Source organism: Macrosteles quadrilineatus, unplaced genomic scaffold (assembly GCF_028750875.1).
Source record: "Macrosteles quadrilineatus isolate MER2022 unplaced genomic scaffold, UCM_ALF_1.0 Scaffold_2__2_contigs__length_208266976, whole genome shotgun sequence".
In the NCBI taxonomy this organism is placed as follows: Eukaryota; Metazoa; Arthropoda; class Insecta; order Hemiptera; family Cicadellidae; genus Macrosteles; species Macrosteles quadrilineatus.
Window position 1 is genome coordinate 6,282,475 of NW_026542595.1, and position 14,450 is coordinate 6,296,924.

The following is a 14,450-nucleotide window of genomic DNA, read 5'->3' on the forward strand; positions in this document are numbered from 1 at the left end:
CTGACGGTTTTACACAGTTCGTCACTCTACCACATGGGGCGCCGCCATGCTTACGTCACTCACTGCGACCCATCAACAGCTTGGCCGGGGCACTTTTATATTATGGTGGTTTTTTTATTATTATTATTTACGTATCCTAGTTTTAATTTCTACCAACACTTTGTTCCAGTATTTTATCTGTAAACACATTTTACATTTCAAAATAAAATTATTAAAGCGTTTACCCGTGTCCATAACAATGCAAAAGATCTTGTACCCAGAAAATACAACGGTGAGCTAATCTTTATCTTATTTAAGTTTCCGATATAAATTAAACTTATGTAAATAAAATAACGTGTTTATGCAATAAAAATCTGAACAGTTTCAAGATGTAACTCAGTTCCGAAGATATGGTTATTTTATAACTTAAAATAAACACAAAATCTACACGAGAAACACGACATATCGTTTTAACTTCTGTAATTGTGAATTAATACCAAGTTATAGTCATATATATTACAAACTCTTAAATTGTGACAAATTACCTGAAGGCGGTTCATTGAAAATTGGAGAAACTAAAGTTTGATTGACAAATCGACGGGAATCCCAAGTATTAACCCCCTGATAGTCGGGTTACCGCAGACTGCGACTCCACTATCTGGGAGCCATTAGACTTTATCACTTCTAATCGTCGTAATTAGAGAATGACAGCCGACTCGCTGTTGATCTGTTGAGCTGACTTGATGTATTACTTGTTTGTACTTCATAACTCCACTGATCCAATCTTGATGATTACCTACTCGTGCGATAAGAGAACGCTGCGCCACTCTAGGTGAGGGAAGTCACAGAGTACAAAGGTAGATGTATACCTACATTGAACACTTAAGATGACGTAGTAAAGTAGAAGGATTCGATTGGGAACACCATAAATATCGCAAACTGGCACATCATGAAAGTAGGGAAATTGTAGCTCAGGGTATTAAAAAATATAATTTCATAGTAATTAATGAGAATAGACAACAGAATCTGAAATGTATGGTTTTGACAAACAAATTAATTGACTTACAAATAATACTTAAATTTTATGTGTACCTAGAATTGCTTTGAAGCCTCATAGATGTTAACGTAGACTAGTAATGTTTTGATTTCCGAATATTGCTTAATGTGAAAGCAGCTTTCGACCTGTACCGCGCCACCCAGTGTCGGAGAGAGGTGACAATTAGGTTTGAAAGATCTTTGTAAAGACTGGAAGGAGTGAAATGGGCCGACAATCGACAATCGAGGTGTCAGCGGACAGGACGGGGGCAATTTTTGATTTCGCGGTGCCCAGTTCCCACCCACACAACGCCAATTCGGTATAGTCGGGGCCGGGGCATGCAAAACGCCTAATGACACAAAATGTCACCCACAAGTGACAAAAGAAGTTAGAACAACTGTGATATCATAATATGCGCCGCGGGACCACGGTCCAGCGCACCATGTCAAACATAATTTCCGATTTTCGATTTCGGCGTTGTCAAAGACTCTGAAGCGAACTTCCGGGGATATTTTGACCACGGCTACACTGGGATTGTTACAATTCGAGGTAAGATGGGATTCGTCTGCTTCAATGCAGATGACACAAGAGGCGATTGTCATTGTGACACCGTGTCATCACTCATCACTGCCGGATATCCTTAGTGTTAACGTGAAATTTAACACTCTTTAAAAAATGAATGTTGACTAATTAATTATCCAATAAAAATAATCAATGTTAGAAGACAAGATAAATTGACTATTGATTCTGCATTGAATAATTTAAGTGTCTAATCACTGCTGATTTCTACCGTACAACTACAGTATTCTATTTTTGTACATGAGTGCATTTCAAACGTTTAAATCGGTTCTAAGGACTGACTGATTGGTATTTATACTTAACTCGTCTTTATTCCTGATTCAAAATCGTAAGGTATGCTTTTACGCTGGTCTTTTGGTGAGGATGGTGTTTAACGACCTTTGTCGCCGTGTAGATGTTGCAAGAAGCCAAACGCAACATTTCCAACCTACGATGAGAAATAAATAACTCTTTTGAGTTTAGAATTGAAAGGTCAGAATTTAGAAACATTTGAAAACACACTACGTAAAAGTATATTTAAGCATTTCATATAGTTTATAAAAATTTTAATGGAGATGAAAACATAATACAGTGTGGTAATACTTAAGTTTTTAAACCATTGAATTGCTTTAAGCCCGTTAATCCTAACATACCTTTTATATTGCAACATATTCGTCTTATTGATCAAGACAAATAAAAATACTTTACGAAATGAAAAGTTCACTCAACAACCCATACAAAAGTAAACCCTCGGATTAAACTTGCAGTACAAGATCATATTACAAACTGTTATCAGGAATCTATTATATTATTAAAGTGATACAATCAAATTTTAAGTAAACGGTTAAGGTCATTTACCGAATTAAAATATAGGCATATGGCACATCAAAATGAAGCTTAGAGTGTGTAGATTTGCCGAAAAGTATTGAAATGGACGAATTTCCTGAGGGCTCTGCCCCGCAGGCTGATTTCCAAAGGGCTACGCCTGGCATGCTTTCAATGTTTAAATGATTTAATTTAATTTAGTTAATGAAACAGCTGGTCTGTACAATGAACTGGTGTTTGTTTATTTACTCGAAAAAGATGTTTGTGTTGTGAGCTATGTAGATTAAGGAGGGTTATGTTTGGTTTTAAAGTGAGGTTGTATACGTTTTGTAAAGTATTGCTCAAAGTTTCATTTTTTAATTTAAGAGTAAGCTACATGTCAAGAGGCTTGACTAAAATTGAAGAATTATGGTTAAACATGTTATTCATGAAGGGTATTGCTACAGTATGCTAAGGTATGTTGCCATATTCTTAGGGATCTATTAACATCAAAAGTAGGGGTTTGAAAGTATTTAGGTTTACACTGTTTGCGCTTTTAAATCAGTTTATATTTTCAAACTAAATCATAGAGTTGCTGTATTTTAAAACACACATCAGCACCACTTTAATAGCTCTCTAGGTCACATTTTCTTCCCGTTGCAAAGCACGGGTATAGCAGCTTGTATATTTTTATTTAAGTAAAAACATGAAAATAATTTATCAAATTTAATCGCGGACTTATGACAATGAAAAATCGACGCGACAACCACTCCATTGACAGCATTCCGCGTGGAGTTCACACATACCCTGTACGTACGCTCTGATAACAAGGTGCAGGGTCTGTGACCGACCACTTGCAGTTGTACAGTGTACACTCAGAAACTAACTTACTTCAAACTAACTGTTTGTCGATTAAATAGTACCCTATACATGATAGGTCTTAGAAAACTATTGATAAATGAAAATGGATGTATAAGTGAAATCAATTCATGTTGAAATTGGATGAATCCAAGAAAATAAACGATATTTATATAATAAATAAATTATAATAACCTAATCATTACAGATGAAAACTTTCTCGAATAAAATACACTGGCTTTATACACTGTCCCCATAAATGTTTGGGGTACATTTTATCTACTGTGATCTTTAATTGTATCGGTTTAGATTATGTTTTGAGCTATGAAATGTTCAATAGTTCATTAATTTGTCAAAACAGAAAGAAAAAAAAATTAACCACTCCCAAAATTTGTAAGAATTATAAACCCTTTCTCCGATTAAATTGGCCTACACTTGATGTCACCCTACTTAACAACAATCAAACAATTCATTGCGATATCCAACATGAGCTAGTTGAGACTGTCAATAGTCTATGCACATACTGTAGACTAGGCCTACTCGGTGCTCATGGTTCAAGACTGAAGAGCAGAAGACGTTGCGTTTATCAAAGACGGCATTAACCTGTCAGACGGTCTGTCGTTGTTCCGTTTATTTATGGTAACCTAGTTTCAAATCAAGAGATAATTGTAGTAATTTACGATTTGCTATCAGAAGCATTACGTATTGATATTAATAATTTCTGCAGCAGGTCGAGGTGTATATCACCATTGATAACGACTGTCATCTCCACTCAACGGCAGCAAGTTTTTCTACGGGTTACTCACATACAAACATTTTAAGATGTATACATAACAAATAAGTTACATGGACTAGTATTTACAAAAATAAAAACCTTTTTGATGTAACTTAGTAGCTTTACAACTGCTTATAGCACGTTATATGGTACGCTGGTGTTTTGACTTTGTTATACAATTTGTATTATCATTGTTGATTTGATCTATTAATAAAGAAGGGACTAAATTTTAGTTGCTTGAATCATCAAAAGCATGTGAATTATCATTGTTTTTTACAATCAGATTTATATAAATTATTAATTTTAACCTAAAATAATACCTTTTTTACACAACCGCTGGTTTTATAATTTAATTATTTAATTGCATTTTATCAGAGTTTATTGGAAACTCATGTACAGTGCTCAGTGTGTGTGATGCAGCAAATATAGAACAACTTGCTCCTATCGTCCTTGGAAAGTAGCCCCTTAAATAGACAGTGAAATGGTTTTACTTAAATATATGATAATCAAAACGTATTGAATACCAATACCGGTATTAATTTATTTTAATACAATTTTTTTCTGGAAGTCAACTTGTAAACAGTTATTAAAGCATAAACAGTTATTAATAATATTTAACTTAAGGTCACATTTAACTAATGAACTCTAGTTAAACTTCAGTCAACGATTTGTTTCGTTACATCTTTGTAGGATATGTGGATCAAGGAACATGGCAAATGCGGCTGCCAAGCTTCACTCGGCCAAGCATACAACCAGAGCAGTATGATAGACAAGGACCAATAAAACACATATAGAAAAGAAACGGCTAGGCTATATATCAAGTAAATGAAACTAATATGAGCGTCTAGACAACGCTACAAATAGAATAACCAAATTATTGTGTGTAGTAGGTTTAATCCAAAAATCTTCCACTACACTACATTTTTTCATAAACGGACGTGTTGTAGCCTTGTACTCCTCATACCCGGTGGTTCGGAGTAGTACAAATTAGCTGGGCAAGGCGGCTTGTCCCGTAAACTCATCACTCGTCTGGCCTGACGACGACAGGCGATAAATAGCCGAAACGTCGCACAAACTGAGGACTGAGGAGTCCACGAGGACTATTGTGGCAAGTCACAACTCATCCGCTTGCGCTGGACAAGACCTCGTGGGTGGCCTAAATGTCGACATACGGAACACTGCTAAAAATATCTAATGCATAAACATAAATCATCCAAAGGTTCTTCAATGTAATAATTCTTCTTTTGGGGTTTTAAGCAAATGCGGTTATTATATTATTAGGTCGACATTGGTCGTGCATCCAATAACTTAATTGAATAGAGCCACTGAGGTTTGGATAGTTAAATCCCATCTGTAACGACCAACTGTGCATAATCGTATACTTGAAAAGATGTACTTGAATGTTGAATGAACGAACACTCATAGTGTGTTAAACCATAGCATGGACATTGCTTAGGTACACAGTAAGTTGTGCTTTCAGTTTGTTTTCTGAAAAATTTGGTCTATTAGACAGAAATCAGTACGGTATACCACTACCAGTCGGTGCTCTCAGTCGGTAGATCAAATAATCGACTTTCATTTTTTTACGATTAAGCTTTAATTTGGAAATCCAATTGTTTGGTACCAATCATAGTCAAAGATGGAACTGTTGTTCATCGGAGAACATTCTTTTGACCACCATACGTGAAGTAAAGAATATCCTGTTGATGGAAAATAGTTAAGATTGCCTCATCTATGTATGTGCTGTAAGGTATTTACAGTACGGTAACTTAATATGTATTTTTTTTAGTTAATCCGGATGATTAACAATTTGTTACAGTATTAGCTTAGCCTATATATAATTAAGATAGTGTTAAAATTAAGGATGATCTACCAACCTAAGAACATAGTCTGATTTAATATTTTTTTTAATACAGCTTACAACATAGTTCAAATGTTGGTCAGGGACCAAGCAAGCAATTTTGGTTGGATGGCCGGTCATTGAAGAGAACACTTGACCGAATATAGCCTAAGTATTTAGCGTACTTGAGCGAACTATTATATATTATATTATACAAAATAGTCTAATAAACGAGAGGAAAATTTTGAAATTATAACTATAAATTAACTATTTATGTATGTATATATGTATGGATTTTAATGTCATTGACCAAATTTTTTTATCGGTAAATTATAAAGAGCTAAAACAGATTTTTCCTTTTACATTAATGACATGGTGAACATTTAAGAAGATTGTGGGCAGCACACCTCAGTTCTGTATTTTTCTGTTTGCTTAGGCCGGGGCCACACGACGCGGATCATCCGCGCGGACGGACCACGCGGATGATCCGCGTGGTGCGACAACACATTGAATCAAATGAGGGTGGCCACACGGGGCGATCCTAAGCCGCCTGGGCGGATTGTCCGCGCCATGTCGCGGATTGTCCGCGCGATCATAAGCCGCGTTGGAGGGGATGACACATGTAGTCATATGAGAGTGGCCACACGATACGGATTGTCCGCGCGGTTGGAGCTCATTTTCAAGCATTTGTAGTGTTTTCTTTTTTAGTTTGTGCTTGTGCATTTCGGTTTATAGGTGTAAAATGTTCGATACAGACAAATCAATAGAACTTGTTAAAGATAATTTGTGATTTCTCATGTTGTACATTTCTCATGAGTATAATCTTCCTTAGTTATATGCGGTCAAAGCAATTGAAGTAGCTCGTCAAACTATGCTATCTACATGCGATAGCAACAAAAAAAGACTCCGAACTATGGTTTCGCATGTGCTCGTAAAAGGTTTGGAACACATACTAATATACTACCTATCTAATATACTAATATACTAATATATTTAAATTTATTTTAAATAAATTTTTGTTATGTTATGGTTTATCGGTTATGAAATGATGGACCCAATGATTTTGGTTTGCCTTAGGCTCTAGCTCACCACACGCTTCTAATGCACAAACTAACATACGTGTTTCTTCCACGACTACAACGAGAACGAGTGAATTAAACCATGTTAGAATCTCAGTACGTAGGCTGGGAAACCTCAACCGGAAGCGGTTCATCCGCTCCGTGTGGCCGGGACATCGTCGCGCGGCTTATGATCGTACGATCATAAGCCGCGCGGACGATCCGCCACGTGTGGCCCCGGCCTTATGGACTTTTTGTGCCTAAAACTTGGAATACCGATAAAGTAGGCTAGGCGAGGTGTCTTTATTGAATTGATGAACATTTTAAAGTTATGATATTCGCAAGTAATAAGTCAAGAGTTGGAGTACCTACATGCATTAGGTAAACAAAAACAACATTTTTTATAAAATGATTACGTTTGGATCTCTGCCAAATCCCATGTAAGCATATGATCTATTTGGCATATGGTTTATTATGGTCTCATTTATCCTCATCTGGCATATGCTGTTGCAATTTGGGGATTTGAGAGCAAACAAACCAAATTTATTTTCAAAATCCAAAAGATGGCTGTGAGAACTATTTTCTCCTTGCGTAAGCGTCAATCCTGCAGAGAGTACTTTTTCAATTAAAAAATCTTGACTTTTCCCTCCATCTACATTCTAGAAACTTTGACCTTTTTGAAACAAAACTTTCCTGAATTTGACTTCTCTACTAAGAATCAATACACATTGCGCAATTCATTTAACTTGCCAATTCCTAAACACAAAACTTATTTTTTCAAAAAAAAAACACACAATGTACATTGGCATAAAGCTTTTCAAATCACTTCCATTATCCCTTAAGTTGGAACTAAGCCTTTCAAAATTCAAAAAACAATTAAAACATAAATTGCTAAGTATAACCTGTTATAGCGTCCAAGATTTCCTGAAATGTTTTGAAAGCTCTAATTTGCAATTATTATTGTAAATATTAGAATTAGTAATTGATGTATAGTATAGTATATTTGCACTGACCTGGCTAATGCAAACTGTATAATTGTTAATTTGGCCCAATAAAATGATTTGATTTGATTTGATTTGATGTAGGCTACACATAGGCCTCAAAAATCTTAGTGCATAGGGTTTTGAGTCTTACAGGACGAATAACCCATTCATTATGTTATTTATGAAACATATTTACAACAACACAACGCATCAAGGTAAAGAACGGTTCACACATTATTAAAATGATCATATCACATGTACGCTACTTCCCTGTCTAAAACATTTAAGGAAAACTATGGCAATATAGGGTGCCTACTCAAGATTTCTGACATTAAAAACAATTGATATAGATAATGATTTACCATGCAAAACAATTCAATGTTATATGATAAAATGGTTATTGCTATATGATAAAATAGGTTAAATTAAGTATACTTTTGGATAACTGTAGAATCAGGCATTTACATTTTCTTACAGCACTTTGGACTGTAAAAAATATACAACGACCAGTTATAATAATAAATGAAAATTGTAAGAGCAATAAACGATGTGAAAGGCGCAATGACAAAACTGTATCACTTGCTACCTATAGGTTTTTTGTGTTACACACACACACAAGTTATAAATATATAATCTTTATTTTCTAGGAATGCATGTAAATTAAACCTGCAGAAAAACGTATGCTCGCTTGAATTATCACTGATTTAATGTTGTTGGAAAATTATACTTTTACTTGAATTATTGTGTTTTTTTCTTGTTCTGCCAAAACAAACATACTGTAGGCCTAGTTGACTCCTACGGTGATCCTAGGAAGTAAATAATACTAAGTTATGTGATAAGATATCATTATAAGACCGAGGATAATAAAAAAAAAACACTGAACAGCGGTCTTTCTACTACTCCTTGTGTAAAGCATGCAAAAGTTCCGTACTGTCCAAATCTAATGCATTGCTATTTTCAAACTAAAAAAAAGTTTCGCATTGGCTAGAATAAGAACAGTTTATCGAGTTCAATTGTTATGATTAAATTGTCAATTGCAATGTTCAATTTTTAAATTATCACAGAGTAGCCTACATAGTTAGTGCCATGCGCTAAAAAAGTATTATGGGCTACAAATAACAAAACTTTGACGGGAGAATAATAAAAACAATTCTTTAGGTAAATTTAACAACCGTTAAACTTCACTTAATTATTTGTTCATATAACTAAATACAACCATAAAAGTATCCACAACTGTTTTTCAAAAAAAAATTTCAAGATGGCGAATTTTATTAATCGCTGTAAAATAATTTGTAAGAATATACCTAATTATTTATTAAGCCTACCCTGCATAATTTTATAAAATAACCACTGCAGTTATTATATCAATACAATGAGCAGTATATCAAAAGTAGTTAATCTATTTACTTATTTATTTATTTACTTACTTTACCTAGTTAATATCGAAGTTCATCATTCAATTTGATGAACTTCGAAGAAAAATCGGGACTTGACTTAATCCGACCAATAAAAAAAAATACCAAAATAATCCTAACCATAACACGACTTACATTATTAACTACAGAAATAATCGTTTTTATAAAAATGAGTCAAACCTAAGTCAACATTATTAGTTGATCTACTCTACTATACTCTGGATCCAATATTTCCTCTAGTTTACCAGCCTATTTTTGCTTGTTATTTAGTTAAACTAAAACCTGGACACTGTCAAACGTCGTAATACCTCGATATTTTTGTTGTGCCCTCCGCAAAAGTTGTCTGATACAAGAAGAGCTCGCAGCTATATGCCGGAGTGCCGCGCGCTGGCCGACCGCCCCGCTCTCTTATCAGTGTCAGGGGCCCTTATCACTCTGTTATCACCAACTTTATCACTAGCTAGCATCACTACATATGTTCTGTCATCACTCTGATCTGCCACATTGGCTGCATAGTGCTGTTATTAGCGACGGGCTTTTCGAGGAAAGCAAAATTCTAAATCTTTAATCGATTTTCCTTGTTATTCAATGTATTACAAATCAAATTTAACTATGTTCAAATGAAAAAATGGGCGAATTAAAAATAACATAAAACGCTAGAGTAAATTTTTGTCAAGGTGACATTGAATTTATTAAAGCTTTAACAGTGGCATGTATAAGCATATCACGATTAGGTACACGCCCAGTGTAAGATATGTAAAGTTAACAACACTAGCACTAGACTGTAAGAAAAACACTCATTTAGGTATTTGATTAAAGAGTAATCTCGGTTAGGAATTTTATTTTGGAAGTTTTAGTAAGCAAGAGTTGACGTAATTAAAACTCTACCAAAAAACAATTCAGACTGGAAATAATTTCCAGCCGCCAAGGAGAAGGCCGGATTAATACGTCAGAATGACGAAAGAAGTTAGTTCTGCTGTCAGGTTTACAATTAAAACTGTCTCAGAACTGACAGAAGACAGACAGACAGTCTGTCGGACGGACGGACGGGAAGCAATTGTCTTATTGTGATACTCGTCAACTGTCAGTCAAGCTGCTCGAGACTCTAGAGACGCGCAAAACAATTCCTCCTTCCATCCTCCGCTTATCAAACCTTAACATTACAGTAACTGACGCTTTACGAACGGGTATTTCCATTTACTCTGACGTTATAGTTTACGAATAATGTTGATGAATATTAGTTTCAATATAGTTACAAAATTAAATAGCACAATGGAAAATAACATATTATTTATTACAAGGATTGTTTTTACAATTTAAGGATGAATAATTTCGTGATAAATATTTTCAAGTTTCTTTCAATTTTGATAGCTTTAATTCACTATTTACCAAACGCGTATTGCCTGGCATGTGAAACAAATTATAATCTATCTATAAATGTATTTAAGATTAAAAGAGAGGAATCGGTTGTCAAAAGGAAATATTGGGTCTAAACTATTTGATCGTAGTCAGATCTGATTCCCAGTATGGAATTACAAGGAATTTACACCGTAATTAAAATGTTGACAGCGTGGACGACTTCTGAAGTAATCCAAACTCAAGCCTCTTATCGACACGACTGGCAGATAAACAAAATAAAACCATACTTCCTCACACATAACACATCGATGATACACTAATTCCAAAAACGTCGGACACGTGAAAAACACTTTGCACAAACTTGCTAACTTCCACTAGAACTCACATTTCATTCGCTTGGGGCAATTCTGTTTCCTCCTAGTCATGGTGCGGAGGGCCGAGGATATCTCGTAGGCTGCCAGCCCGCGTCACATCAACTCACTTGTGTCACATACACTCAACACGAGATATATCGTAGTTATGTCCTGCGACAGCGATGTAGTCACTACGAAGGACTCAGAGAGACTGACGCGGCCGTCGTTCACGCTCGCCCCTCCCGCGCGCACTCTGCCGGCCCATCTGTCAACCGCGCGTCACTGCCGGCCGCCGGCATACCCGAGCTCCCGAAATCCTACGTCGTCAGGAGCTAAACACCGGCGTTCTAGTGAAACCTCATGGTCTGTGACGTCACGACAGGTGGGCGTGGCTTCTCCGCTAAGCTCCGCCCCTACACCGTCGCGCACGTTGCTCCCCCTCCACCCGACCTTGTTTATGTCTCGTTCAAGCCGCCCGCAACTCATACTACAGCGCTGCGAAAGTGTTCCGCGGTTTTTTGTTCGGTTTCGAGTGTATATTGTGCATTGACCTCGGATATTGTCACCATACTGAGTAAGTACATATGGCCTCTTATTTTAAGTTCGAATATGACCATTATATGTGGTATAAGTCAGTGAAAAGAGCAGACAAATACTTTAGACTCGTCGACATCAGAACCAGCCCCGTGAACCATCATGGCCACCGTACTGAGACTGCCGCCTTCGTTCTTCACTTTAGTTGCTCGGGGGTTTCGAATGTTTCAACGTTCGTTCGTACCATGCTTATATGATTAGTTTGGTGTTCTCTGACGTAGCTGTCAATCACTTTCTCATCGGTGCATCATAATTCTCTCAATTTGAGGTTATTTCCACGCGCAGCTGCGGCGCGCACTACAATTATCGACTCCTAGCGGCAGACTCGTGATTTACGACGTGTTTCCCCGCTGCGCCGCGAGAGTGCAGCAGTGACCGGCAGCCCAGGAGTGAGTGAGAGGGGGATCAAGCGACTCCCCGTTACCGCTGTACTGCTATCAGTGTATTAGACTCGTACGAGAAAACAAAGAAGTTATTACAGTACGTCGATCTACGGAGCTCGTCATAACTCTCCGCAATTTATGGGCTTCTCGTTACTCGCGCTCATTAACGTGTCACAAGTGAAAAGATAAATCAATCAAGAGATATTTCGGTGCGCGGCTCGATCGCATTCCGCTAATGTAGGATGCTAATTTATTTCCGTAATTACTAATAACGTTTGCATTTTATTGTCCGCCGCGCCACTCACGATTTGTCCTCCTCTCCGCTATTTATCGGCGTTGTTCGTTTCAATTATTGGCGATTAATATGAAAATTCTGCACTCGGCCACTAAAATATCGGCTGGGTAGGTCGAATCACGCTCTCTTAAACTTTCAAACCACTTACAGAGATAGGTTCGTTATTTATTCTCAGGAATTCTCCCGGTACGTCTGTGTCCATGTTTGATAATCGAACGAGCTTTTTGTTATGCAATAGACAGGTTTTAGATGTCTCAAAGTTGGAAATCAACCATACAGCGAATGAGATGGAAATCCCTATGCGTCTCTGAATTTACTGTTTAGCAGTACCTTATATTATACAACTAATAATGATAAAACTAGGTGAAACCCGTCGAAATCGACGGTACTTTCAAGGCTTACGCTAATTCATCTAACTGCGATAAATTGAGTGAAATTATACATATTTTGAGCATTTAGCATTGTTTAAAGGCTAATAAGTGTAAGAGTTATTATTAGTATGTTATCTGGTATCTCTTCCTTTGGAAGAACCATTAAATAGTATTAAAATAGTATTGGTGGATCTTTTGTAGTCAAACAATTCCGCGATTTCATCAGTGTAATGTAGATTAATCTATGATTTTATTTGGAATATATATATATATATATATATATATATATCTGTTTGTTGGGAAGACACGTTCTAACTTCAAAGGGAGGTATATCCGTTAACAGTGTAAGTTTGATTTTTCCTTCGTCACGTCACGTCAGTTTCTGTGCTAATGAATAACCCTCTAGCACAGTTTTGAGAAATTGGTTGTGGGGTTACTGTTAAAGCTGGAATTCCTTGACATGGGGGATGTCAGTTAGTTGTCTCAGCCTGATCAATAACATAAAGTTAAAGTTGTCAAAATAATCTCTCTAAGGAATGTTAGGTGTAGTGGAATACTTGAAGTGAAGTTAGCTTTTATTCTTGAACTGTTAGGGGCCTCCTCATTTATATGGTCTTGGTGGCTTCATTGGCAACAAATAATGCAAATGACATAGCAATGGGACATTTCCAAAAAGCAAAAATACTGTAAATTGGCTGTTATGTTGCTATATTACAAACATAATTACATACAAAGCTCATATGTAGATGAAATATGTAGATGAATGTAGATGAAGTAATATAATTATATTACTTCATCTATGCTACTACTCTGTATCTATACTTGAAACAACGGCAATTGATAATTTGTAAATGTCTGTAAAACAATCTACTCTGTCAATATGAAGAACAGATATTGATCTGTGTATTCAGTTGTCTTTCACTGTGCGTATACATGGGTACGATGTTTACTACCATAGTTGGCAATCATGATAAATACAATCAATAACTCAACGTTTTATCTCCAGCTTTCTATGATGAGTCGAGTCAATGTTGAACTTTATTATGTTTTTGTAGCGTGACAAATTTATATTAAAGCAAAAAGTCTGATAAACAAAATACAAAATTAAAATATTCATAATCCTCAAACCATTCCTTAAGTTACTTCCAACAGAGATAAAATTCCAGGTTTGCTATATTTTAGCCACTCTACAAGTAATTTAAACTGATTACAACAGCTTTAAGAAGATATTTATAACCTTGAGGGTGGTGTCATTTTAATGTGTAAATGGCAAATTTAATTGACGAAAAGATTATGTAGAAGGTTAATAGAAAGTTGAGATAATGTGATAGAGGTTTATACAATCTATATATATAATACGCTAAGCCGATTTTTGTGAACAGAACTCCTCCCTCATTTTTGGACCGATTTTAATGATTAAAGTGTCAAAAAAATGGCCCTGATCTGTAGTTTTGCAAAGTGTTTTTCATTTTTTTTAATCTTTATTAGTTTGGACAGGATCTTCAATCAAAGTTGAGTTTTCTCCCATAAGATTAACATGGGGGAATCTAAATATTTAATTGGAAACTATGTCTCCACTAATTTGAGAGAATGGCTGGGCGTAGAAACTTGGTAGAGGTGTCCAAAGAAAGGTCTTGGTCTGTAGATGAGTTATCAAAAGAAAAACTAAGTAAATTCCCTTAGGGCTCTGCCCCAGAAGCCTTTAAAGATCCCTCCACAGATTTGTTTACATGTTGGCCATGTGGATAATACTTTTTAATGAAACAGCTGTTAATTTTTAAATTGTATT

The 14,450-nt window shown here is 36.0% G+C and overlaps 1 protein-coding gene across 1 annotated transcript in view; it reads right to left on the bottom strand.

Annotated features, from left to right (window-relative positions):
• LOC128985996 (protein tiptop-like) overlaps positions 1-11,440 on the bottom strand; it is a 200,807-nt gene extending 189,367 nt beyond the window's left edge. Inside the window, exon 1 of the mRNA XM_054406042.1 lies at positions 11,051-11,440. Coding sequence (XP_054262017.1) covers positions 11,051-11,090 — 40 coding nt within the window. The 5' untranslated portion in view covers positions 11,091-11,440. The remainder of the gene's footprint in view (positions 1-11,050) is intronic.
• Positions 11,441-14,450: the final 3,010 nt, after the last annotated feature.